Source organism: Daphnia magna, linkage group LG8, assembly GCF_020631705.1.
Source record: "Daphnia magna isolate NIES linkage group LG8, ASM2063170v1.1, whole genome shotgun sequence".
Classification (NCBI taxonomy): Eukaryota; Metazoa; Arthropoda; class Branchiopoda; order Diplostraca; family Daphniidae; genus Daphnia; species Daphnia magna.
The window spans coordinates 9,464,079-9,491,970 of NC_059189.1; the positions used below are offsets into that span (position 1 = coordinate 9,464,079).

Below are 27,892 nucleotides of genomic sequence, written 5' to 3' on the forward strand. Positions count from 1 at the left end.
TCCTCCATGGCCTCCAGGTATTTTTGAATAAGGCTTCTCGGTAGTTTTCTTCACATACCAGAAAGAAAAGTTCAGCTAATGGTAAAAATGGTTACCTACCAAAATGTGGCCAGATTTATATAATTAAGTTTTTGGCCAACCATACTGTATGTACACCCGGCTGATTTGCTTTGTACAGGCTAACCTGTTCAGTTATGCGGAGTGAGGTCTAGTTTTCGTTTTCTATCTTGCCCTGGTCTGTCCACTCGCGAACAATAAATCTCTGGATAGTACATCCAAAGATATATTGTTCGCGACGGTACGTTATTAGACTTCCATTGAGATCTACGTGTTAGAAACCTCAAATGTGGATAATAAGTCGAGGGGAAATATTGAAAAATTTCTATTTGGTAACAACCTAAATTTTGAGTTGTCAAAGCGAAATGTCATCTGCTCAAGCCAGTTTGCTCGCAAGTCGAAATTAAACCAGTGTGCTGTCGAGTCATGTCTCAAAAGTTTATGTTTAATATTTGTCATTTTATAGATGTAAGGCTTGCATTAATTAAAGACCCTGAAAAATTACGCTGTTGGATTGTTTTGGGGTTTTTATAGTAGTATTGAAGCATTCGTATTCATTATGGTATGTTACATAATGTAATTTATTCATACATATGTCCTACAGTTACGGAAATGACTGATCAAATTTCATCCATTTAATTTTGCATTTCTTATATTGTACTATAAGAAGATTTTCTTTTGAAAAGATCCCTTTTCGTCTCTATTTCAAAAAGTGGAAAATAGCATTAGCTTTGTCTAATGAATTATTTTTGAATTTGCAAACAAAACATCTGTTGTGTGGCTAGTATAGGTCTCTATAATTAATATGATATACCTGTTTTAGGAACAACATGGTTGTGTGAATGGTAAACCTAATTTGAGCTTACTGTAGACTAATCGCCTTCAAGTACTTCGTGGTCACTTCACGCCCGATAACCATAAAAGAGAAAGCTACGAGCAATGGCGGTTTTCTCCCACAACACCATGCAATTTCAGCAATTTCTGACAGAACCGTGAGAGTTAAACGAACGAGCAAAAGTAGTGAAGTTTTCGAAATGCCATCATGTTCATAAATCCTTTTGAATGAATTATTGTATACTTTCTTACTGCTGTGAACGAGCTCTAAATTTCCTTCATCACGCCTGAAATGATGTGCATGCTGAACATTTCTGTTGATAAAAGCAAGTGCAACTCGTCTGCTAATTCCAAACATTTGAGCATGGATGCATTAAGTATAGAAACGTACTATTTGCCATAAACAAGGCGTTGAGAAAGAAGGTTCGGCAATAGTCCTGTAACCAGCAGCAGCTGGTGATCCCCATTCGCTTCTCGTTATTATCTCGTTATGAATCTACATGAGTGTGATGACCTTGTGCCATGGTACGATTCCGAGTTCGATGCTAAGCGCGTAGTGGGAATCTATGTGCGTGGTTTTCAACTTTACTGTGGGCATATTCAAGTGAGACTAGAGAACTAATGCAATAGATTGGGACCAGTCTCGTCCAAAATGGTTTCAAGCAGATGATTTTTCACACTTCCATGACGATATTAGCTGGGCAACAAAGAGAGTCGCTTTCGGCTGCTATCGTCTTTATCTGTACTGCTGAAATTATTGCGGCATTAAGCATTACTTAACCTCAAATTGAAAAAAAAAAACGTCAAAGATAAATAAAAACGTTTCACGATGGGTGAGCAAGTTAAGTGCAAAGTAGTATGTTTTTTTTACACGTTTTAAATAGTATACATAATATTTCTGTTGCTCTTTATTTAAAAGTTGTTGTTGCAGCCGTATTGGCAAGAAAACGGGAAAGACTAAAGAATTGTGTGGTCTCATTCAACCTTATATTGTTGGCACAGGCTCGTGAAATCAAGAAGGCAGACAAGCATTTCGAGGCAGCCGTCGTCTCGTATGTCATAGACAAAAAAATTGTTTCTGCGCTTGAAGGAGTCTGATCCCACGACTGGACTTTTTAAATGTTTTCTACAAATTATCTCCCCATTGAATGTTTCTCTCCCCCAATCAAGTTTTCTAGAAAGCACTGAAAGAAGTTTTTTTTTTTTCAATGTTTGTGTCTTCTTTGCTCCCATTTCATTTCCCCTTACTTGTTCCAGACAGATGCCCTGGTCCGTCTCTTAATGTGTTATGCCCACAGAACTGCCAGGCAAGCGGCGGCGCTAGCGTCGCTTTTCGATTTCCAGAATGAATTTTCTGTTTCTTGAATTTTGCATTTTGCCGATATTCGAAACAAATTAAAATATTTCATTGGTTTGCAAGTTAATTTGAGTTCTTAATGAAGTCGCATCAGCTGTATTGATGACGCAATTTTGACACAAATATAGAAAAGCTGGTATAAACAATTTAAGGTTGTCGTTAGAAATTGCGCGGAATTCGTTGACCTAAACAAACCCATTCCCGACTCCCGACGTTCACATGGAATATTTTGACTGTCGACAGATTCGAAGGGTGCGTCAGTTATTCTAAACGTGGAACTGTGGAGGGGGGATCGTTGCAGCAGATGTGAAATTCCTTATCAGACATATATCTTATTTCGTGCTCTCAACCCCCCGACAACGAGTCTGTTCGAGACTTCGAGTGTTTGTCCCGGCTTCATTCTCACTTGTGGCGTCAACGTGGCAGCTCGCATCTTCGAGAATGAAAACGTCAATTTGGGAGTTTTCAGTGGGACTTTGCGTCTTTTTGTTTGCAAGCTGTACACAGGCCACCTTCCGCGATGATCCCACAGTTCTCGTTACTTTGCTTGTCAGAAACAAAGCCCACACACTGCCATATTTCCTAAAACTATTTGAAGAGTTGGACTACCCGAAAAGTAGATTGACATTATGGTAAAGTGAAGGTTATTACCAAGCAGCTATAAAATGATTTCCTTTTTTTTCTTTTTGCCTATATGTTTTCCCATCCTTTGCTTCCCAAGAATTTTGACAACTTCTTCTTTAAAGTTTTTTCTCTTCTAACGTGTTGGTGGGTTGCTTTTCACATACAAATGAAAATGCCATTGCCCCAGGTGAAGGTGAAACTTACTTATATCGAAACCTATTTAAGCTTTCTAGAACCCCAGGTTTAATTTTAAGGTTTAACATGCTTTGTGTGGTGGAGGAAATAATTTCAGTCGGTCACAACGGTTTCTTTGTCCCACCTGAAAAAATTATTTCTACAGACAAAATAAATAAAAAAAAAAAGCTTATTTATTCTTGTTGCAATCTTTCTTCCTGGTGTTTTAGTAATACAATAATGTGCACGGAACAATGTGATTCAAAATGACAAAACTTAATAATGATTTTGTCAACATGCAACTAACAGGATCAAGAGCGATCAGAACCAAGATCAGAGCCTGCAGATAATGAACAAATGGATTGCTTCTGTAGAAAATTCATATCATCACATTTATCACGAACTGACTTCCTCCCCTTCCGTAGCCGACGATAAAATCCCGACAAATTGGACTCAGGAGCGATTCAAGCACATAATCAGTTTGAGGGAAGAAGCTCTGGATAAAGGGCGAGAACTGTGGGCGGATTTTGTTTGGGTAAATTGCTTGATTTACGTGCACGAATTCAATTAGGGATTTTACGTACCGCATCAACGTAAAATTCTGCTTTGTTGTGAGATGATTACTAACGCCCTTCAACTGCAGTTTGTAGATTGCGATGTTTTCCTGACAAACAACCAAACACTGAAGACGATGGTCAACACGAATTACCCGGTTGTCGCGCCCATGCTCGACACGCTGAGCTTGTACTCGAATTACTGGTGCGGCATGGGTCTCGATTACTATTATCGACGAACTGACGAGTACAAGCCAATCCGCGAGCGTGAAAACAAAGGTTGCCACCGGGTCATCGTCGTACACTCGTGTTTCTTGGTCGATCTGCGTCAAGTGGAATCCAAACGACTGACTTTCAGACCCGAGAATATCAATGGCTACAACGGCCCTCACGATGATGTCATCACTTTTGCCATTTCCGGCTATTGGACTGGTAACGAAAAATGCGACGTCACTCGCTTCGTCGGCAAACACTGGCGTTTCTCTTTTTTGTTTATTCAGATGTTCCAGTGTACATTTGCAATCAAATCAAGTTCGGTTATCTTCTGGCGCCGCTCGACGAAAGTCAAACGATCCAAGATGACTACGCCCAGTTGACCAATATCATGCTAGAAGCTTCAGGTAATTCTTTTTTTTCCTCCGTCTTAATATAATCATTGATTTATTTTTGACGTTTATTTTTCATTTTATTGATGTCATTTCTTTTCAAAGTGGATTTCCCTCCGATGACCGCTCACCAGCAGCTAACCGAATACGTAACGCCGCCTGCCAAAAGCACGCACGGATTTGACGAAATCTTCCTGATCAATTTGGAACGCCGTCCGGAGAGACGGGCACGCATGGAATGGTCCATGAATCAGCTCGGCCTAAAGCACAAATTAATCAACGCCGTCGACGGAAAGTAAGTCATTTCTTCCTTTCTCTCGTCAACTAATAATTAGTGGCAGCAGCGGCCTGTCAACGACAGAGATTATATCTCTCGGCTATAAAGTAACAAAAAAAAAACATGTATTACATCGATACTGCATGTCCCGATTGGTTGATGCAACAAAGAAAGCGAGGGCTTGGGTAGAAGTGTGTCAAAACACTTTGCTTCGACATCCATTAAGGAACCGAGTGAAAAAAAAAGAAAAAGTAGACCGGCATACATTTTTGGGGTTGGCTTGAAACGCGTGCAACGAACACACTGAAAGCATCGCCATTTTTACGGGCCAATGCTCGATTAAATATTGTCACATTACACACGCGTGAGTTGGTCTCTTGAACGCTAACCAACCCAGTGCCGATTACGGTATACATTGATCCGGTGTCGAGTGTGTTTGTGTCTGCCGTGATGAAGCGCTTCTCCATTTTGCCCTTATTTATTTATTTTCGTTATCGACTGTCGCGTGTTTGTCTTACGTACGGGGATTTAAAAATGGCGCCGCGTCCACTTTATCCATCGACGCGTTCACCGTCGCGTTGATCGACGATGACGGCCGCTTGATGGTGGGACGCATCGACTAACCCGTTGCTATTTGCGCGATTGATTTTCGGTTGGTTGAACCGTATGGAGCGTCGAGTTTGAATTGACGGGTGATTGTGTATGGTCGAATGGGCCATTGAATTGTTGCCGAGCAGGAGACTGCGATTAAAATGAACCATAGTGGCGTCGTCGTCGGGACCTTCTCCGCCACCCCACCAGCGGCAGCGCGGGAAGCATTTGGACAGCACCTGATAGCGCATCCGGTGGAAAGCCACTTTGAAGTCTTTCATGCGTGCCGTGTAGATAATAGGATCGAGGAACGACTTGAGAACGATCAGACTGTTAACGGTGATGCCGATAGGCAGCGTCACAATCGGATCGAGGCTTTCAAACGTCACGATGCAATCCTTGCAGTAAACGATGAACCAGATGACAGCCGGCATCCAGCCCAGAATGAAAGTGCCGACAATCAGCAGCGTCGTGATGATGGCCTATCCACACACACACAAATGTGTTTGAATGCGAAATGATCATTTTTTGCATAATGGCGGAAAGAAAAGAAAGTCATCACCTTGACATTTCTGTTGACGGCGTTGTTGCTGTGATCGATACTCTCCGAATTGGTGGGCACGGAGCAGTTGTTGCGCTGACGGTGGAATGACGTCGGTTTGCCGCTTGCTGGTAACCGTCGACCCGATGAAACGGACGACGGATGAGATGGGTAACGCAAACTGGCCGTCGTTTCCAAGGCGACCGCGCTGTGCGCCCTCGTCGAGGAGACGGGCGTCGTGTGTCGGGCCATGGATCCGTGCTGAATCAAGGCCCTGCGGTTGGCCTGATGTCGTCGGATGATGACGAAAATGTGGCCGTAGATGAAGATCATCAAGACGAGCGGGGCGAAAAAGAAGCTGGCGTATTGGCCGCGGAAGCGCAGCTCGCGGATGAAATCCGTTTTGCATCTTTGGGACTTTAGAGCAAAATGGTGCCATCGATTTTTTGATCGAATTCATTGCGTTCTAACTCTGGGCTAAATTGGCTTACCTGAAATCCTTGGTTTTCAATGGATGAAAAGTAGGCGAACAATGCGGCGTTTGGGACGATCCACAGGATGGCCATGCACACGCTAGCCGCACGTTTCGTCATGATGGCTGCGTATTTGTTTATATTTTCCAAACAAACAAACGCAATATGGTCGTTAATATTAGCACTACCATTTCTTTTCTTTCTTTTTTTCTTATCTTTTCTATAAAAAAACTTAACACACAAATAGACTTTTGTTATTGACGGGGGGTGTTTAGTGGAAGCAGATCAGCTGCTGGTACCCCGCACCCGTTTGTTTTCGCAATTGAAAAAAAGGGAATGGGAGTTGGGATGCGACAGTTTTTGGTGCGTCTTATTTACCGGCGTAGTGGAGTGGTCGAGCGATGCCAATGTAGTGGTTGACAGCTAGAGCCAATAAGTGGAAAACGGTGACAATGACGGCAGCCAATCGAATGGCTTCCATGGCCAGCATGCTGCAAGGTCCCCAGTCTGGTATGTCCACATTGTAGACCTTAGGCAGTAAACTGTCGGAACGAAAGAGAGACGCACACAAAATTAGCCGAAATTGGACATCATTCGGGGGGGGATCTGCGCACTTTTTTTTGTTTTTTTAGCGCACACGTGGGGGTTGTTAAACAACACAACAACAAAAAAGTGCTATATTTAGCTGATACTTGTTACCTTTTGTTTTTATCTCCGGACTTTTTATGGTTGTTTGTCTTTTTTCTTCTTTTGATCTCTCGATGCGTCGCCACAGGTGGGCACGTTATTTTCGTGCTCACTTTAAAATGGACTTGTAACGGCTAGGTCTATTTTGATTGGCTTTCGCGTTGACCACCTAATTGGTCGTCAATAAAGGAACAACGTTTTTTTTTGTTTTTTTTTTATGGAATGCTACCTGTTAGACGCGGAAATCGATACGTTTGGTATAATACTCGCCGCAATTTGATTCATTTCCATCGAGAATGAAAATATTTTTGGATGTAGTTCGTGTTTTTCTTTGACTTTCATATCGTATATACGTAACGCAGGTCACTAGGTAATAATCCGACAACAATGGCCGTATATGAAGTCATGATCCGCCTCTCTTCTTTTCGTTACTTGTCTGTGTAAGCCCTCCGTGCGGCTGAACACGTCAACATGGCCAGCACACACGCAGTTCTTTCCACACACAAAACAAAACTAGATATGATACTTGGCTTTTGGTCAGAGTGCCTCCTGCATCCCGTCCCTCTTTGTGTCGTCCTAATGGATTGCGCGACCTGAAAATGTTCAATTTTTTTTCCCCCTCGTCGTCCCAACCATCCATATCTCTTTTCACGCAGCCAGTCTTGTTAATTGGATCATCATTCGATTCCATCCAGCACTAATGGAATCGAACAGTCTTCACTTCTCATGTTTCGCATCCCTCGTTTTTGTTCTTTCTCTTTGCGCAATCCAAAAAAGCGGGGCATTGTAACGAGCGTCTTGTTAGACGCACGATCTCGCCAAGGTTGAAACTCGTATGTTCAATATCGGTGATAATATCGTCTACTTAATGCCTACCAAGTATTGAGTTGCCCAAATTAAAAAGACCCGTCCCCAACGACCAAATCAACGAGTCCGCAATACGTCTCGTTAAATGAAACATTCCTTTCTTCTTTTTTTAAAAAAATAGACGAATCAAATCAGCTGTCAATAAAATGTAGACATAAATGATTTACCTGTTGAAAACGAGACCCAGTCCGACTGTCAATGACGCCACAGCGTCGGCAGCGGCCAGACTTAAACTGAAGTACATGGTGGGCGTTAGCGGTCGACGCATCCATCTGGCCGCGATGACGATGAACACGTTGACGAAGAAGGTCAGAGCGCAGAAGAAGATCAAAACGGGCGTCCATGTTTGATAGATCTCTGTTATGTTCTGAATTGAAGAATCCGCTTGATCGTCTGCCATTTCACTCACGTCCGACGAGCCAACCGCCATGTTATTGCAATTACCCAGTGCGTGACTCGCGTTGAACCACAAACACGGCCACGTCTCGCCATCTCTGCTTTCCAATCCGGATGAAGATGGCGAGGCGGACGACCACATTTCCATTTGATTTTTTTTTTTCCGTGCGCGTGATTTTTGTTTTATTCAGCACTGACGAACTACATTGACGCGACAAACAAACTTTTGAATTTGAGATGTGGAGGATTTTTTTTTTTTTGTTTTATTTTTTTAAAACTTAATTTCCACTGATGACGTTTGTTATTGGAGAGAAGAGTTAAAGCGCTTCTAGTTGGAAAGAAACCTGTCCGTCTTTTGAGGGCTATCACTGCGTTTGGTTGGTTAGTGGTTGGATGTTGCGTCTCTCTGTGCGAGTCCCCCCCTCCCGAATCTCCTTCTTCCGCCCACACACTCGGTGTGGCCGCTCCTCTCCTCGCAACCTTCCTGTCCGATGCTGGCCGTTTTCCTCCTGGGGCGGGAACAAACATTTATACCTTCAAATATTCTCTATCATGGCGGGGTGACGGCGCAAAGCCGAGCGCATGCCCAACGCCCTTCATTTGAAAAAATAAAATAAGAATCCTTTTTTTATTTTATTTTTTAATACTTCATTTGCATATAAATGTATATATATGTTTTTTTCTTAGCCTATCGAAGCGACTTTCAAGCCTAAATTCGTTTTTATTTATAGCTTTTCATTTGGCATGTATATACGTAAAAAAATCGCGTCTTATCGACTTGACTCTGAGAAATGACCTCCCACCTTGTTGTGTATGTATACCGTTCCGGTCTAATAGCTTTCCCCATTCACGGAGAACATTTTTCCTATTTTTTTTTTCCTGCAACAATTTTTTTTAAAACATCAGCTTCTGTTTGCATCACATCGACATTTGCGTTCAAACAGCATAAGCTAATGCTTCATTTTTATTTTTCTAAATAAAGAGAATGCTTTCAAGTCCCCCCCACATTACATCCTTTCTTTGCCGTAACCTACGCATTCCATTGTGTTCCGAGTTAACAATAGCCTGGCAGCAACAGTGCTGATGATGCAATAGGCCTCCTCTTGTATATACATATTTGTGTATACGAAAGCCAATTCAATATCCGTTTCCCCACTTTTTTCGAAATCCTTCTGTGCCGTGTTGCATTTCGCCGCCGTTATCGGCCATCATTTTCAGATGCCAAGTCTCTCCCTCCAGCTGAAATCAGAAGACACTCGATAAATCTGTCACTGTATGAACGCGAGTGCCGTCTTTCTACGGTGTTACGTCAATCAACGACTAACTCGATGCGCGCGTCTTTTGTTGGCTAGCGCCTTGAACTTGTCGAGAGTCCTTTTCCATCTGTTTTCTAAATATTATTTGGAATCCATTTGTAACTCGCCATCCCGACGTTGGGCAAAAAAAAAAGAGGAAGCGACGAACGAATGGAACGACATTACCATCTACTCGCTGTCCTTCTTTTTGCACGCGTTTTTATTGAAAGCTATCGAGTCCATTTAGAATGTTTCAATCGTGTTTGGATGCCATATAAAGCGCCATTTGCTTTCAAAATGTTTTGTTTTTTATTTACGAGCTTCCATCTTTCTTTCCGTGCCATCAAACTTGGATGGAACATCGTATAGGTCTCCATTAGCAACTTGATTCTATATTGCGTATATGCATATAGACTATATTCCGCGTCACGTGTGACATATGGACGACACACACAGCGTTGGCCATTGCTTTCTCGCCCTGTTATGGTTTCTATAAAACTTTATGGTCGGCTTGCTGTTTCGGGGAACTTGTCTACAGCGATGCCGACCCGAGAGAATTATTAGCTACGTAATTAATGTATATTATGCAAGTCTGTCGTGCACATGCTAGACGTCGTCATTTCATTTCTCGAAAATGAGAGTCTGCAGATTGTTAAAGAGGTCCGTGTTTGGTTGTGCGATTCAATTCTGTATATATCGAATGCTATTGTGTGATGCTTGACCACGCCTTTATCTGCATAGCTTGCATCACTAGAGCAACTCAAAGTGGATGTAGTTGCGGTTGTTGGCGCGAATCTAACGGCTCCCGAACGATATACAATCCGTTGCCAGGCAGGTTATACTGAACCGACTTGATTCTATTATACATGCCATATATATTTTCAGCCTTTCTTTTTTCTTTGCCTAACGTTTTACAGTTGACAATAGCGAATATATAAACGCCCTTATTTGTGTAAGCACACGTCTAAGCCTTTTGTCCTGTTATGGTCTTCAAGCGTTTTGTCGTGCTCTTCTTGCATATAAGAAAATGGGAAAGAAAAACAGCACCTTAAAAAAGAAACATTTTGTTTGCCTTTCTTGTGCTGTTTACATTTGTATTTAGCGAATATGTCGAATCACCGATACCGCCAGCCTTTTTTGTGACTACGAGTTGCCTATATAATATCGTTTGTTCACATAGTCTATAGGTGCAGTCCGATTTTGATGGTATGGAAGTTTGAACAAGATGGAAGGGAAGGTCAGTTATTTTGCTGGCGCGATCGTCTCAGTTGTTTACAACGCCCTCGCAGCTGTTGGAACGTTCGTTTGATAAGAGCGTCGTATATCTCAGCGACGCCTATCATCAGTTATTTTGTTTTTCAAAATCGAACGACATCGATGAATCAATCAGTAAAAATAAGAAAGGAAAAAAAAAATGGATAACTTTAATGTGTATAATTGCTCGTTTCATTGCATTTATACTGCGAGTATAAAGGGAATGCCGTTAACGACGCGTCGTATAGAGTTTGATTTTTTTAAAGTTTCACGAAACTGCAATTTTTCGCTGTGGCTCCACATATAGCCAAACAAGAATTTGTTTTCTTTCGCCTTTTTTTTTTTTTTTGCCGAGTTGTTTTTTCATTACATCGACGCTGTATAGTCTAGGGCTCTAGACTCGACTGTGTGTGTGTGTGTGTGTGTGTGGGCGCGTTATATTCAAACGCCCAACGCCCTCACCCACGAAATATGTTCTTCCTTCCGTTTTGGGCGCTTCGTTTATATTATATAGACCGGACCTTGCAGTACGTAAGCCGAAATTGGAGTCACTGAGTCAGTCAGTCCTTTTTTTTTTATTGTATTCTAAATAAATACATAATAATAAAAGCGAAAATATGGGATAGAAGGAAGAAATATATAGAGAACTCTAGTATTTTAATAAAGATCGTAGTTGACGGGAAGGCAACTCTGTATATATAATTTAGGTTCGATATGTGTGTTGATTTTTAAGACGTGAGGCTAATTTTATCTCAAAAAGCAGAGCTATGATGTTCGTCTGTCTTGTTTCATCATTTCCCCTTTTTTTCGTCTGCATACTGTCTATATTAGTTTCAGCAGTGTATATTTCATTAGGGATGCGTACGTAGACACGTAACATGTAGAGCTACATGGATCTTCTTCGACTCCTCTCTTACCTTCGTCTACACGTGTCTATCAAATATAGGAAACAATGACTATATAGATTGTGCAAGCTCTCTTATTCTATATCGGCAATCGGCTTACTCACTAATCGGCTTTGCCCTTTTCCCGTATGTGTTTTTTTTTAATTTTTATTCCATGAATTTGTAGCTCGTCGTTGAGCGTCAGATTCAGTAGGACGAGCTGTTTTTTCTGGGGTTTTTCGCCAGAGACGTTGTTGCAAGTGAAGTATATAGAACGGCACGTAATAAATGCGGTGCCATCTTTCTTTTTACGCCGCCTCAATCGTATGGCAAACACCAAAATTCTTGCTGACGTCGTATACATACAAAATTGACGACATTCTTTTTTATTTTTTTGAAACTTTCTCCCGATGTCGGGATAATATAAAAAAAGGTAAATGGAACCGTGGCCTCGCCCATCGCTCCCTGTGGCATTGTTGACGTCTGTTGCGTTTGGAACAGAATGTATAGTAGGAAGACCGACAGCAATGCCACACGGTCAACAATCTCAAAAGTACTCCCCTCTTGTTTGTGATTGTTTATACAATGGGCCCCTTTCTGTGCGTAGTGGCCATCTTTCGATTTTGTTTCTGCTCTTGAAATAAATAGATGCAGTTCCCTTCAGATCTCTATCAACCTCTTTGTTGATATGCTTTTTGCAAGAAAACAAGAATCCTTCCTTCCACAACGTCGACGTTCTTGTTATTATTTTTGTTTCGTTTCCTCTCTCTCTCTCTTTGGCCACGCAGAATACAAGAGCAGATTGTATTCAATCTGGCTATAGACGCATTGACATTGAATGGCGTCTGAAGACAAGCAAAACCCCCTTCCCGAAATAAAAAAAAAAATGTGCATATATACAGTACCCGCAAAAAGTGTCCGAACGCGGGCCTTGTTTTGGACTTTTAAATAAAGGGTGTTGGGGGGGGGGGGCCGGGCCCGGAGCGGGAAATCGGGCTCAAATATGTCAGCAAAGCAATTAAATTTTACAGTTTTGCTGACAAAATAACAAGCTATAGGGTACTAATTTTTTAATTTTTTTTCTAATAGGATTTGTTGACCAGCATGCTGGTCAACAAATAAACGAACACTGCCCCTAATTTCTATAGCGTCTTATGGCACCATGCCCTATTTATAGATATTTATTTCGTATGTAAGGAATCATTATGTACATAATACAATTATTCCGTTACATAAAGAACTCTTTCGTTAATATTCTATGTTAATGGCTATAGTGTAATATCAATATTTAATTAAGGAGAATTTTTTTAAACAGGGAAGGTCATATCTTGTTACCCGACAAAACTAGTTTAATTTTTTTCCACCAGGGGCGATGTATTCGCCCAGTAGTTTTTTGACAGCTAACTATCTGTGGTGACAGCAGTCGCTATTTTTTGTAGACAAATCCTTGTCGAGTTTTTGAAAAGTGTTTCTCCTTTTGTCAAACAGATTCAGGTATTCATTTTAAATAGTATATAGTAAACAAAAAACCTTTTCGTTTGTAAAACCAGCGCCCCTGGTGGAAAAAAATTAAACTAGTTTTGTCGGGTAACAAGATATGACCTTCCCTGTTTAAAAAAACCCTTCTCCTTAATTAAATATTGATATTACACTATAGCCATTAACATAGAATATTAACGAAAGAGTTCTTTATGTAACGGAATAATTGTATTATGTACATAATGATTCCTTACATACGAAATAAATATCTATAAATAGGGCATGGTGCCATAAGACGCTATAGAAATTAGGGGCAGTGTTCGTTTATTTGTTGACCAGCATGCTGGTCAACAAATCCTATTAGAAAAAAAATTAAAAAATTAGTACCCTATAGCTTGTTATTTTGTCAGCAAAACTGTAAAATTTAATTGCTTTGCTGACATATTTGAGCCCGATTTCCCGGTCCGCGCTAGGTACCCGCCGCCGTAAGACTCAATGTAAAAAAGTCCAAAACAAGGCCCGCGTTCGGACACTTTTTGCGGGTACTGTAGTCTGGAACACATTTAAGACGTCCAGAAGGTAAACAGAAGAAAGAAAAGAACAATATCTCCAGCAGTGTCTGCTTCTGTGTAGTATTTAGCTTATATAGCCTACGAGTATAACTATACATCAGCCGTTGGGTAAAAATGGATAGCCAAAAATGTTTGGTTTGTTTCGAGCGTTTATATATAATATGTATCGTTAACCAGCTGCGGCCATGTGTTGGATGCTGCGTGATGGCAGCTTAAGTCTATATAGTTATTTGTTGAAAACTTGTTGATTGAGTCGATTTGCACAACTCACCGCAGCGCAAAAGCGACTAGAGTTAATCGTGTTCATCATCGTGTCCTGAAGATTTTGAATATCAGCTATTTTACTAAACGAATTCTCCGAACAAAACGACTGCATAATTGCTGAATAGGATCAACAACTCATCATCACAAAATGTAAATCGATTTCCTTTTTCTAGGGTCGTTTACACATGTTTTGCTAATACGGTGGCATACATAAAAGGGATTATAGATAGAGGACTTTAGCATTCACGCTTTTCAATTGTTGATGGATACGCATTGCAGCGTTCCAAATTGTCTCTATTTTGTATTGCCATAGTCTTTCATTTGAGACTTTTGCTCGCTTTTTAGCTAAACCCGAGAAGACTCTTCCCCCATACATAGACCTTATAGTCGTATTTTAATGAGTCATCTGTTTGGCCCAACTTGCATTTTTTATGTATCCAAAGGGCAAACAGAGGATTACAGACGTACTGAACTCTTTGAAATAATGGAACGAAAGTTCGCCGTGAAACTGCTATAACTCGTCTTTATCTGCGTAGATCCGCTTGTGCTGCTTCCGCCTCCGCATGATTGAAAAATCGAAAATCTAATAGATGCAAAAGACTTTGCATTCAATATAGATGCATCATAATGGTCTTGGCCGGAGAAATATCTTTATGTATAGCTTCTATATGTACGTTTGCCGCGTGTTATCCTTTCACGCGTTAAGCTCGTCTCCAATTCCATTATTTTCTCCATTTCGTCACTCTACGCGTTTGATTAAAGAGGACGTAGTACATTCCATTCAATAATAATAACCGATTCATCAATCACAAACTGCCCAATACGACTGCAATGCGGTTGATTCGCTGATATATAGCAAAATATTCTAGACAGATGGCGTATGTACGATGATGCAACTAAACTGAGAGGAGCTAACCGTTTAGCCAACCATCCGTTTGTTTTGTTTTTTTCTTTCTTTCTGTTTCTAAATGTATGTATATATGTATACATCAAACTGATGTACTGTATACACACATATATACCCAGCATGGAATGAACTCGTTAAATAAATATACCGATATGGTTGTCCAGATGGATTTGATCGCTTTGCGTGAATGCATTGAAGTCGATTCGGCCTTTCAGTTGACCAACTCTCATTTATCACTTGCTTGTTGCACCGCAATATATTATACATGCGGTCATTTCGGGGTATGCGTTATTGTTGTACTGCTTATGTTAGTCGTACAAGCCGGGCTTTTGTTTATTGAGATGGGATGTATACACATTTATTTGCGCGCAAGGCGAGAAAAACGATGGCGGATGCCGCATATATAGGCCTAACGAACAACGTAGTGCATTATGTATTTTCTATTTAAGAAATGGGCCGTATCGTTTGCAATCAAGGCCGTGACGTATATATAGTCGTTCACGGTGAACGCCAGCAGCTTTCTCGTATATTAGCAGTGTTTTGCGCCTTTCGTTCAACGTTTGTTTTATCTCGTCGTTAAACCTCCTCACATCCTTGCAAGAATTTTTTTTTTTGTTTTGAGATCGTCTGATCGTGCCGCTGTTATGCCCCCCGGCATATTTTGTTTTATGCAAACGGGCGGCAAGTAAAACGAACGAATCTAAACAGTTGTAGCTGTGCCGTGCCAAACTGTCAACAAACTTTACGCTTTTCGCCCCTTCTCTCTTCGACATGTTTTTCCAAACGTTAAACAAAATTTATTCTTTGCATCATTTGCATTTTTTTTTTTTTTTTTTTTTTGGAGGAAAATGGGAGGAAGTTTCAAAGTTTCGCCCCCGGATCTCCATAACGCGAAAGGAAAACACTCGAAACAGAAGGGGTGGGTGGATGGTATAAGGCTCTTTTGCTGTCTATGCAGAAAAACGTATGTTGAGGGATCAGGGAAGAAAGAAATAAAAAAGATGTCGGTCAAAAGCAACTTTTGCTATATAGAAAAAGAAGGAAACGGGACCGTTTATATATCCATTGGCACGGCCAAAGATGATACGACTAACACGACGAGTTGTAATGCAACATCTAAACCGGGCCGTTCTACAACGTATCAAAGTGTGTACATTTATATAATCTAGAGACTCTTCCACTTGGCCAATGGCAACCACTTGTGTCCCTTTGGCTTCGAATAGACGCTGGCCGCCTTTGTCGGTCAAAGTAGGTCATGTTCTATATATTTTATCGTTTTATAGTCCGCTGCACAAGCGCTAATGGATGAAGCACTTGGATAAATTGAACGCAGCCGCCCTTCTTTTGCGGTCTTTCGTTGCGCATAGAAGAAGAAGGGACGATTTTATTAGACAGTCAACACGTATATCTACGTATATCGGCACGAAAGGAAAAGTTATCGTCAGTATACGAAAGAAAGAAAGAAAAATTGTTTTTGTTTTGCACATTCGATTTTCATTATAGGCTCTTGTGTATTTTATTCGGTGTTGGCAACGGTGTAGACTGCCGAATCAAGTGCTTTTATCAAAATTCCCTGTTTTTTTTTTTGGCTGTGATGTATAGGGGTCGACGAGTATTTTATTTTGTATACGGAACTATAGGCAGCCCACGATGATGGCAGCTGAATACTGATGTACGCTGTGTACCCTTTTTATTCAATTCATTTAAACAATGTCTATATGGCCGTCTGTCGGTCTATACCGTGGCAATAGCTATTTTATGGCTACACGCTAATTCAATTAGACAGTGGGTATACTATACTTTATTTCGCGAGTGTATATAGGTCTATTATAGACTGTCTATACTCATTAGTGTACATCTTCTCTTGGGGGATCTTGTGCGAAAAGGGACGGGTTTGCGGAAGAAAGTGAAACAGCGCGACTGGCATTGTTCCAATCAATACATAAGATTTGAGAATTCATTGCGCATTGTGAGTTCTTTAACGAGTCTTCCTACTTATTTGAGCATTATAAACTTGCAAATCGGCGAAGGAAATGGAATAAGTCCTCTTCTTCCTCTGACTTGAATATTCTCCTCTTGCTTAATTAAAGAAAGGATATATTGCGTATAGTCTACGCTAGTTTGGTATGCAACTAAATTGAAAACGAGTTCTCCCCGCCCTCCCCAAAATAAAACAAGGTTCCTTTTTTTAATCATTTCGGCTATTTATTTTTATTTCTTTCAATATCAAATGCGATGAAAATGCGTGGAAGAAGCAGGTGGAAGACGTTGTTGAATGTTTCCAGATTCCACTCTCTGGCGAATTTAGACATTTCACTCCAAAAGGTTACACCGCATGTTATTATTGTGCCCATATAAAACGTAAAAAATCAATGTGGGGTGGAGCTATGTCGTTCGTCAACAGACGGGCCCTGACGTATATCCTATATATATACGTAAAGAGCTCTATATACTTGCTATATAGCAACAGTGATCGATCCTCCCCAGCGGCATATTCTTCTACAACAACCCCCCCTCCCTGTTTCATATTGAATTCAAAATGATGAAACGGCTGGAAAAAAAATTTGACGAACGCCTACCGAATTGATATTCTTCTCATTCTTTCGAGGTATTTCCATTCCTGATAAAACGAAGACGTTCCATTAGAAATCCTCTTTGAATCCTTTCAAAATTAAAGCCACTCACTTTTGGTGGGGATAATCAATTTCCCTTTTTTTTTACAAGTGCCCCCGCCCATCGTTTTCTTTTCAGGTGTTTTTCTTCAAGTCTATGACCTCATCCTATATACGTTGACAAGGTGATTTAGAAGCTATAGGCATGTATAATTATCATTTGTGCCATATTTTGCTGATTAAATATAGAAATTGTATGTATCAAAAATCAAGTGATTCGTCCATATCCGTGTGGCTTACACGTGTCGATTTTTGTTGTGCAACGGAAAGTTGATGGACAGAAAAACGTATATATAATACGATACCGAGAAAATGGAATCATCTTTGAATGCGTGCACAATAGAACGGCGATCATACAGCACTGATAATCAAACTGGTGTAACGAATCCTTCACGTGTGCTGGTGATGTTCCCATTGTGTTGGTCGACACAAAAAAAAAAGGCAATTCTCATTTTTATAGGATTGCCATGGCATAGGAAGAGGACTATAATCATTGCTTTCAAAGTAAACATTAAAAGATGGCAAGGCATTTGTCGTATAGCTGTGCTCGTATCCTCGTGCCATCGCCCTTGTAATTTAGCTGAATGTGATTGACGGGTCACCGTGGCTACACCGTTTTAAGAAATTATACAGCCATCACTCAAATAGGATTGTGCAGAAATAACTGCGAGTTACTCCGGTGGCAGATCAATCAGTGTTGTGTATGTGTTGCTCTTTGATTTGTGAGATGGCTAAGTAACTGTCATCGGTGAAATCCTAGAAACGGAGCGGTTAGTCCTAGCCATTTCTCGATAGTTTCGATGAAAAAGTCTATTTGCGTCCATTGATGGTTTCTTGACTTTAAAAAATAATAATCAAATCAACTGAAATTGTTATGTTTGTTATTGAATTGCAGATCGTTGAACGATTCCTACGTCGCTTCGTTGGGCATTCGCATGCTGCCGAATTTCGCCGATCCTTATCACCACAGGTAAGTTGGATGTGGAATTCAAGTCTTGAAAGAAAATGTACTTTACATCGTACAACGTTGATTGCAGGGCCATGACGATGGGAGAAATCGGCTGTTTCCTCAGCCATTACGCCATTTGGCAAGAGGTACGTTAAAATCACGGTCACGGTTGCGTGAATTTTCAATTTTTCAAAGCCAGTCATCAATTCCCTCTTTTCAAACGACAGACTTGCATTAACCACACACACACACACACACACAAGAAACGATTTCCTGTATACAAAAATCAAATCAATTTGTTATGTTACGTTTTTCTTCGTAATCCAATTCGGACCTTTTTTCCACAAAAAGAAAAAGAAAAATGTCCATTTAATCAATCCACTTTATTTTATTCTTTTCGTATGGATGGTAAGATCGTGGATCGGCAGCTGGCTGCCAGCATAGTCTTCGAGGACGACATCCGCTTCGAAATCAACTTTGCCAAAAAGCTTGCCGATCTCGTCAGCGAGGTGGATCGTTTGCAACTCGACTGGGATTTAATGTAAGAATGAAACGAACGCCACTTTGGCTTTACCATCCCATTTCCTTCCTTAAACCTCTGATTCCCTTCCTTTTTTTCTTTTCTTCTTCCTGTCTCGATTTTATTGATTTCCTATACAGAACGGAACAGCCCCCCGCGTTCCGTGTCTTTCACCCCCACCCCATCTATACAGCACATCGCAACCAACAACTTTCCCATTCGAATGATCTCCTTTTTTCTATTACCATCATTTGTTGTTGTTATCGTTTTCTCTGCCGCCCTTTTTTTTTTAAATCTTATTTCCCAGTAGGCTATCAGTCTTATTGGTTGTCTATGACGCCATTGCCTTTTTCCTATGTACACGTCGCCATTTTCTTTCTCCATTTTGTCTGGTTGAAAAAGAAAGAAAGACAATGGAACGTGTTGTCGTCAAGGATTTTTCATTGTCGTCAACGAACTTGAGAGTTTCTACACTCAATTCTCAAGCCGGAACAAAACAAAAAAAAAGGATATCCGGTTGTATCGAAATAAATGCGACAGCGTTGCAATAGTCTCAACGGCCATTTGTTGATTGTGTGCACATCGTTACAGTTACCTGGGACGGAAGCGACTCAAGCACGAGAACGAGACGTGGGTTGAAGGCAGCGAACAGTTGGTCAACGTCGAGTATTCCTACTGGACATTGTCTTACATCTTGAGCAAACGCGGAGCAGAAAAGCTACTGAGAGGCGAACCGTTCGGCCACCTGGTACCCGTTGATGAATACCTGCCCATCATGTTCGACAGGCATCCGGAGAGCCGATGGAAGGAACCTTTCCCCAATCGCGATTTAAAGGTTGAATTATTTATTAATTTATTTTTAATTTGTTTTTTTTCAACATTTTATAAATTCAATTAATGCAAATGGGGGGTGGGGCATTTTAAAGGCTTATTCAGTTGCTCCTTTGATGGTGTATCCTACGCATTACACGGGCGAGGCGGGTTACATAAGCGATACGGAATCGTCTGAAATTGTGCCGGACATCATCAAGAATGCGGCGGCCAAAGAGGGGAAAGCCGACAAGGGCTCCAAAGAGGTTGAAATTGAGGACAAAATCAAAATCGAACTGCCGGCCATGGGAGAAACGGGCCCTATCGTCGATGCTACCAGCACCTCCGCTGCTACCCAGAGAGAGGAGATCGCCACAATTAGCAACGAGTTCCACGTCGAGTTATAAACAATGAGTGCGTAATAACACCGGCAATCAATGGAAATGAAGAATGAAATTCAAATTAAAAGAAGAGAGAAATAATTTGACGTAGAGCCCCAAACTTCCTCGTGTAGCAAATGTCAATTAGAGTTTTGATTTCTTCACTTTGGCTTTGAAAAAGTGCGAAAAGAAAAACTCAATTTTCAAAATCCTATTTAGCAATACCTTCACACACAAAAAACAAAACAAATTGCTATGCAATTGAAAAGAAAATGCAAAGTAAAACAAAAAAAATAATAATTTGAATAATAAGTGTTGTATTTTTAGTCCACGTGAACTACGATTGATCTGTCCCATCTAACTTGAATATCAAAGGAATCTTAACATTTTCTGAATGACATCTTTTTTTGACACCTTTATAAAACGTCAGAGCCGGGAACGTCTCAGTTCATTTGCAGGCACCTGCTTCTCGATTTCATTATAGTGCGTATGCCAAAACCCAAACTGTGTATTTCGTGTATCCTGCTGTCAACCCGGCACATCATACACAAAACTGCATCACGAAAAAGAGAAAATCATCAAACAAAATCAATCTGAACCGATCTTCTTTTACATGTGCTTTATTCTAATTGAGAACAAATCCTATATATGCATGTCATCATCTTCGATCCGTTTACGAAAGGGTTTCCAAGGCTTCGGAAACTTTCTGGAAAACTGTGAATTATTTAAAACCAAATTAAGTTAAAAACAAAGTCAACAAGAAAAAGGGAAATGATGTACCTTCGTCCGGATGAGCTTCGGCAGAAATCTGTTGAAAACAAAACGGATTGATATAGACAATTAAGCAAGTACATTTATATTGAATTGACCAATGAAATGGCCGTTTATGTATGCATACCGTCCGGCATTTGGTGCCGTAATGTTCGACAACGGGCAGCGAGTGCTTGTGGAAGGTATCGAGTCGTTTGCGGATCGTCTCCTCATTGTCGTCCACGCGTCCAGATGTCAAACCTTAAAGGTTGTATGCAAATCGTTAATGAGCAAAACAAACGATCAATAGGTTAACAATTTAAAAAAATGCAGAACGTGCTGCGTTTGCTTACCGCGGTTCATCAAACGAGCTGTCATGACGTCATCGCTCACTTGGAAATAAATGACCAAAGCGCATGGGTTGATTTCGGTCTCGAACTGGATCCCTTGAGCCACTTCGCGTGGATAGCCGTCCTTTAATTCATTGGGGATTATGCAAAGATTGAATGGCTTTTTATTATTCGGCTCAGGAGACAACAACACTGGTGATGCGCAAAGCACTTACGATAAGGAAGCCCTTAGAACTCGTCAACTTAGACAGCATTGCTTCTTTGAGCAGATCCAGTACAACGTCCTGAAATTAAAGTATAATTCAATTGCAAATAAGTTGGCCATTATATATGGATCATTTTTTTTTTTAAATTGGCAATTTGCATGTTGCACATCAGGACCATTTTATGAATATGTAATATTACTGTACATCTCATGACTATTCTTGGAGTGGGTTGGATTTTTTCTTTCTTTACTTTGTTCACGTGACAGCAGAAATTGTTGTCTATGGCATAGTGAATAATGCATCAAATTTCACGAAAATAGTTTTCTATCTGAGAAATTTCAATGCGAGTTTCATGTTTCTTTTTCCCGGACATTTTACTAGGGAAAACGTGGATATTTCCGTTTCTTTTTTTTTTTTTAAGAATATGCGAGAACTCTAAATGAGATCAGATTTCGGGTATGAACGACGGGGCAAGAAAACTCGCATGAATTTGAAATCTATTCCCTTGGCTTTTTTGCTTCCAAAAGTTTTGCACGTCTTCTTTAAAAAATATTGCACTTCTTAACTTCGTACTTTTCATCAGCACTTAAAGAACTTTCGCCGCCTACATAAGGTTTTCCCTAAAGATTGATGAAATTAAAAACTCTGACCTTTTCATTTTTAACCTAATTAACGGCTTATTCAACTGTCCTTTTCATTTTGACTATACGTGGAATTTGATTTTGTAAAGTATTACTCTTTTAATTAAATAGTTGACGGTTCCTGATGTTTGGGATGATTGGCGACGTTCATTTATTGGTTTAAAAAAAATACAACTGTAGAAGATTGTCCGATGACGTAAGATGTTCACTGCTCGGGACATGTGGTTACGTCTTAAATTATACAGATTTAATGCAAGACTAGTGCATTTTTATTGTCAAGAGATGTTTTCTATTGCCAGTCATGTCTAGACACATTCTTATAGGCTATATTTATAACTATGACAAAAGTTCTATCGATTGAAACGAAACGAATGCTGACCCTAAAGCCGAATGCTAAAGCTCAAGTATTAAGGGATTGTGTCTTTTGTATTGTTACGTGCTCTAAGATTGATACGGTTTAGGCATAAAGAATTACAGTTAAGTGGAAGCGATGATTTTGGTTTGATCTGAGGCAAATGCGCCGCTCATGTCAATGAAATCCGACCTTATTCCTAATATAACTTTTACCCTTATAAAGTTCTTATTTTTGTTAGGTCGTTTTTGCAAAGATGTTGGCGCCTACATGGCCAAAACTCTTGAATTTTCACGAACGAGTTGTGAAACCACTGCGGATAATGGTTGATCACTATGAATATATGGTTGATTAACCAAATCCTCTATCTCCAAACTGCGGAAAATGCTGCGTCACGGACATCGCTGACAATGCCCGACCGATTTTATGCTTTCAGTTTTCCGCTAAAACGTATAAGTAGACGATAGAACGCGAATCGTTTCCACCTCAGAGCTTGCAGCGGGAAAGGCGATTTTGATGCCATCTAGCGGCCAGTGCGGGACTGAAACGTTCACGCCATGACAATAAAAACAAAACAAAACAAAAAAAACAGACACGAAGACATCGATGGCAAAAAAACAAACATACCAGAGGTACAAGTTCTCCTCGCTGCATAATATCCGTCAGTTGTTTACCTCTCTCCGAGCCGGACGCAACTTCATCTCGCAGAAGATCACCCGACTAAAAATAAATAATATAATAATAAAAAATTAAGAATCATTTTGGAATTGCAGATAAAAAAATAATAATAATAGCTAATGATACTTTGTGTTGCAATTAAACTTACCGACAGGTGGGTGTAGCCGTATTTTTCGACAATCTTGGCGCATTGAGTGCCTTTACCGGATCCTGGCCCGCCTGTCCAACACCAACAACAATTTAATACCCATGCATATGAATCGCATCATTAAAGGATTTAGGAGATTAAATTTCGATTGAATATCAGATAGCACAGCGCCGTACCGCCCTCTACTGATTCCAGTTATGTTTCAACGCTGGAAGTGTAACGTAAAAATTGTTTCGACACATGAATTATGTGATCTGTATAGTCTACTGACCTAAGATAAAGATGATCGGCAAATTGGCCTGGCGGAGGGGAGTGATGTCAATCGTAGAGCGCGCTACCGTAGGAGCCTTCCATTTTAAATGTAGCAAACAAAATCGTATTCTTTAATATATATAAGTTGCGAATAAGGCGGACGAAACAAAAAAAAAAACGTTTCTTAATCATTTGAGTTTTGCCTTTTCATGAAATACCATTAGAAACCATGTAGTAAACACTAGACACCGGCAACGATTGGACATTATAATCATTGATCCATGTGTTGGCTTAAAAAAACTATATTTCGTATATCGAATCCTGCGTGATTTTTATTTTTTTAACGTTAAATCATTTCACACTTTTGTTCGTTTTCCAACGCGCGATGGTATAGAACCCAGCGCTAAAGCTTATAATAAAAAAACAGAGGGAAGGGAAAGAGCAAAAGGAGGTCGTATCAAAAAGATGAACTGCTTCGTCTTATACAGAGAGCGAAAGTCTGATAACGTTCTTTCATAGCCCATGGGTGTGATAGCGAGTTTCGTTTCAACTTTCACTCTGCGTATATTTGGCTGACTTTAATACAAATAAAAAACGGAAAAATAAAAGCGTTACCATGGTGATTTGCAGGGGAAAATGGTCGTTGTTGGCGAATGCGAAAGTCAGACTCTTGTAGTTTTACGCTTAATAATGTACACTGTCTGCTTGGTCTTCGACACTCTTTCACGTCGGCTGAAAAATGGATGCGTTCGGGAAGCAAAAAATTGTGGTCTCACTGTGTGCCTAGCTCGCTCGATGGCCGGGCAACGATGTACGTGCGGCGTGCAGACGCTGCTACACGGCTGATGTTCAGTGTCGTTTGGCCGCTGTCCAGTGAGTCTGCGCAGTGCTGTCGGCAATCCAGAGAAAACGACTGGTGTGATATTTCGTTAAAGCCCCGTTCTTGTTTTCGTGAGCTGCGCTTCTTTCAACCCATCTCACGTCTAAATATAGGACACTGTGCGTCCTAAAGTGTTTGGAGATCACGAGGCGGAATGCAAATGCTGAAAAGGAAATACTTGAGCTACGAATCCTGTGAAAGTTATCGGATTTCGTTGGATGTTCTATTGTCCTGTATATAACAAAAACGGTTATATATTCCCTGTAGATGTGGAAGGGCCTCCCGCGTGATATAGAAAGCACGCACCCCAAATACAAGGAATCAAAAAATGAGTGTATTGAATATTTATCTGAGCATGGCGTGTTGGTCATAATTCATGAACAAATGGGACTCGAAACCTATATGGTACATGATGACAGTGTATCTGCATTGGGATGTCTAAAACATATGTGATATTCTACATCATCTAATGCTAACTTTACCAGATTCAAAACACAGATTTTCTTTTCTTTTTGTGAGTCACGATGAGCTTGACGGTTGTGGATCACTTAATTATTTACTAGAAATAGATGAGCACCCAGCGGCACATCGTTTGTGGCTATAAGGACATAACATTGTTGTATATGTTCTCCGAATACGTAGACATGCAAGTAATTCATATTAATTTGTGCGTCTATGTAATAGGAGTCACGGTAATTCGTGACAATACGACGAAATTTTTTTCACGAGATTTGCAGGACATTTCCAGGTAAAAACTATGAGCTTTTCAGTTTGTTTTTATCATGTGACAATTCGTTGCGTCAACAGCCCGCTTTTTCTTTTTTAAAAGGGTAAGGTTCGATGGGGGAAATTCGGATCCAATGTTATCATTTAAAAATATTCATAAGTTTAGTTGAATTCACTTCTTTACATTTTTGTTTAAGGCATATGGTGAACCTAGGACGGATAAACCCAGTGTGGGGCATTTATAGGCTATATATAGCTATATACCTGTAAGCGAATGTCCTTTTACAAAGTCCTAGTTGGCTGACACTAGTCAAGCCGGGCAACTAATGTAAAATTTTATTGATTAACATCATCTAGTAGACTAAATTAGCTGAAAATAATCTGGTGTAAGCTGAGGACACTCACACCAAATCAAAACAAGGTGGAATATATACCGTGCGTATTCGTGAATTTAAATGATTTTGAGTTCGGCATACGCCTATATGTGGTATAAATCCAAATATATATCAGTTCAAGACTCGCAGTGTCTTGAATGGCCATTCGATTTTGCAGTAAGTTTAACTTGCCATTCACTGCTACTTATACTTTACTTAATTATTGTTTTAAGGCCTCTTCAACCTCGATATCCTGCAGTGCAGGTGTTTCCTTATTCTTATCTGTAGCACTTTTGGGATCTTCTGTTATGATGTTTTTGATTTCTTCTTCAATCATCATGTCGACGCTGTCGACGCTTTGCTGGCGCTTCACAGCACCGTTTTGGTTCACATCTTCGTGTAAGGTGTGAATGACAACTTTGGTTTCTTCTTGTTCTGAATGTATCTCCGTCACAGCGCTTTCTGGTCTTTCGGAAACCTTTGGATTCTGTGAAACGGGAAGTTCGCCCAACGCACTCGAAACAATGCCATTGACTTCTTCTGCTAAATCATCAAAGATTTCGCTTGGTGATCTTTGGCCGGCTACCTGAGGTAGAAAAACAAAAGAATGACAGTTTCAGAAATTTCACGAGACCGTACCAAATGGGCATGGGTGTATAGCAACAAAAACTGAATAATGGCTATTGAATTATGAAAGGTTAGCTCGACTATATAGGTTGTTTTTAATGGAAACTCATGAGGTCGTACGTATCTTTACGACAAAATGAATGGACTATATAGAAATGGTGGCATAAAGTCGTACTATGTGAAGACGTCCTTGCTGATCGAAGAACTGGGCGACTGGTATGATGTTGGACTTGTAGTTAGTCATTTCAAAACGAGCCAAATTGATGTCTATGTCGCCAGTTTTTGCTCCTAACTGGATTTGTCGCTCTAGACTGCGGTCACTCCAGTCCAGGAGAATAACAGCATCAACACGTTGAACCTGTACACCGACAAATGATTTCAAATGGAAGACACAAATCGATGACAAACAAGCAATGGACGTAAATGGTAAATCGATTATCTTGAGCTGCGCGTTTAATGATTTTGTCCACTGACTTACCCTCGCCAAAAATTCGACTACGTCTCGCATATTCCTAGGATACCCTGTGACGATCATTGCTGAAGAGTCTTTCGTGCCAGACATTAGTTGAATTAAAATTTCGAGAGCCTTGTAGGCTGGGACGATGTTGGGGTCTCTGCTGCCTGTGGGCATTGTTCAATTAATAGTTAAACTTTTGAAGCAATCCAAGTTGGCAATGGTTCGCAATTAAGTATATCATCCGGATAGGGAAAACACGATGCATGAGCTTTACCTATTTCTGAAGCTACTTTTAAATATTCCGATTGCATGTTGAGGTGAAAAAGGCGAGGGTCGAGTCGCGTTAAACGATCGCAGTGAGTAATTTTCCCCGATCCTGGCCCACCTTTAATAATGCCGCATTGAAAACCACAATGAAGTCATTAACTATAGTTAATCAACACGTTGCATTAGAGACTGATAGCTGTGGTATATGCTGGCAATATAGGCATTGGTAATTTTCAAGTTGAAAATATTAATACCTAAGACAAATAAGATAGGAATTTCCGGTAATTCCGAATCGATGGGAACGATTTTTCTTTGAAGTGTTAGGGGGATTCGTTTTGGCGGTCCCGGTCCGGAACTAGATGATTCGGTCACTGTATGGTTACTTTCTCCCATCATGTTTTCACTCACAACCATAATTGGTTCAGACATGGTGCGTGCTTGATTTTGTACGCGCTGATACCGGAACGAGCCATTTGACTGTCTTGGCCATGAACCAAAAGCTGTTGGGCTGTCATCAATGTCTCGACGAATAATCAGTTGATTTCTCCCTGTGACAAAAGACAAAAGGGAGCTAGGATGATGCTGAAATGTAATTTACTTTTATAAAAATGACTCCTATACCCTAAATTCTTGTGTAAGTGTTAGGCTAAGATTTGACGAAAATATAAACGTTCTGGTATAGCTAAGTTGGAAAATACAATAACAGTGCCAAAAATTGGTGAATTGAGATAACGTGTTTACTAATTTGGCAGTGGTGTTCATGCAAGAAAATCTTACTTATATTAATCCGTTTCTTTAAAAGAAAATGATACGGCACTTGCATTGGCTACCACTATTGCGAAATTTGAAACTGTATGGTTATTTATCACGAATTAAAGCCATGATACAAAATTAAGCTCTTTTTTTAAGTTTTCACTTAAAACTGTTGGGCAAGTGTGATGAAGAAACAAACATTTTTAGTAAAAAGCACATAAATTTGAAACCAGAAATCTTACCTGTATCCATACAGATGCCCATGGCTGTCACGACTATAACGGTTGCCTCATAGACGCAGTATGGTGACTTTCTGTTTCAAAGACAGCAAGGAAATGAAGTGTATCGCTGGAAGTTCAAATATTCTGTACACGCTACACATATCGTATTGTGGGAGAGACGGAGCCT

General features: G+C 40.3%; 4 protein-coding genes across 4 annotated transcripts; 1 reads left to right on the forward strand and 3 right to left on the reverse strand.

Annotated features, from left to right (window-relative positions):
* Window positions 1–2,443: 2,443 nt before the first annotated feature.
* On the forward strand, window positions 2,444–20,625 carry LOC116929434 (glycosyltransferase 25 family member). Its single transcript, XM_032936672.2, has 10 exons — window positions 2,444–2,880; window positions 3,356–3,581; window positions 3,690–4,032; window positions 4,101–4,220; window positions 4,311–4,500; window positions 18,260–18,334; window positions 18,402–18,459; window positions 18,727–18,854; window positions 19,425–19,668; window positions 19,760–20,625. The coding sequence occupies exons 1-10, from the start codon at window positions 2,690–2,692 to the stop codon at window positions 20,048–20,050; spliced, it is 1,866 nt and encodes a 621-aa protein (XP_032792563.1). The 5' UTR covers window positions 2,444–2,689; the 3' UTR covers window positions 20,051–20,625.
* Window positions 3,223–8,521, reverse strand: LOC116929443 (beta-3 adrenergic receptor). Its single transcript, XM_032936687.2, has 5 exons — window positions 7,809–8,521; window positions 6,466–6,629; window positions 6,106–6,212; window positions 5,636–6,031; window positions 3,223–5,555 (listed from the first exon to the last, which is right to left on the reverse strand). The coding sequence occupies exons 1-5, from the start codon at window positions 8,183–8,185 to the stop codon at window positions 5,034–5,036; spliced, it is 1,566 nt and encodes a 521-aa protein (XP_032792578.2). The 5' UTR covers window positions 8,186–8,521; the 3' UTR covers window positions 3,223–5,033.
* Window positions 20,514–24,319, reverse strand: LOC116929481 (adenylate kinase isoenzyme 1). Its single transcript, XM_032936742.2, has 9 exons — window positions 24,016–24,319; window positions 23,420–23,495; window positions 23,149–23,219; window positions 22,950–23,042; window positions 21,339–21,407; window positions 21,127–21,247; window positions 20,922–21,034; window positions 20,804–20,831; window positions 20,514–20,737 (listed from the first exon to the last, which is right to left on the reverse strand). Exons 1-9 carry the CDS (start codon window positions 24,016–24,018, stop codon window positions 20,697–20,699), a joined length of 615 nt encoding a protein of 204 aa, XP_032792633.1. The 5' UTR covers window positions 24,019–24,319; the 3' UTR covers window positions 20,514–20,696.
* A 273-nt stretch (window positions 24,320–24,592) lies between these two features.
* On the reverse strand, window positions 24,593–27,887 carry LOC116929459. The gene is made up of 6 exons (XM_032936716.2): window positions 27,727–27,887; window positions 26,986–27,279; window positions 26,739–26,849; window positions 26,486–26,628; window positions 26,183–26,365; window positions 24,593–25,966 (listed from the first exon to the last, which is right to left on the reverse strand). The coding sequence occupies exons 1-6, from the start codon at window positions 27,746–27,748 to the stop codon at window positions 25,601–25,603; spliced, it is 1,119 nt and encodes a 372-aa protein (XP_032792607.2). The 5' UTR covers window positions 27,749–27,887; the 3' UTR covers window positions 24,593–25,600.
* Window positions 27,888–27,892: the final 5 nt, after the last annotated feature.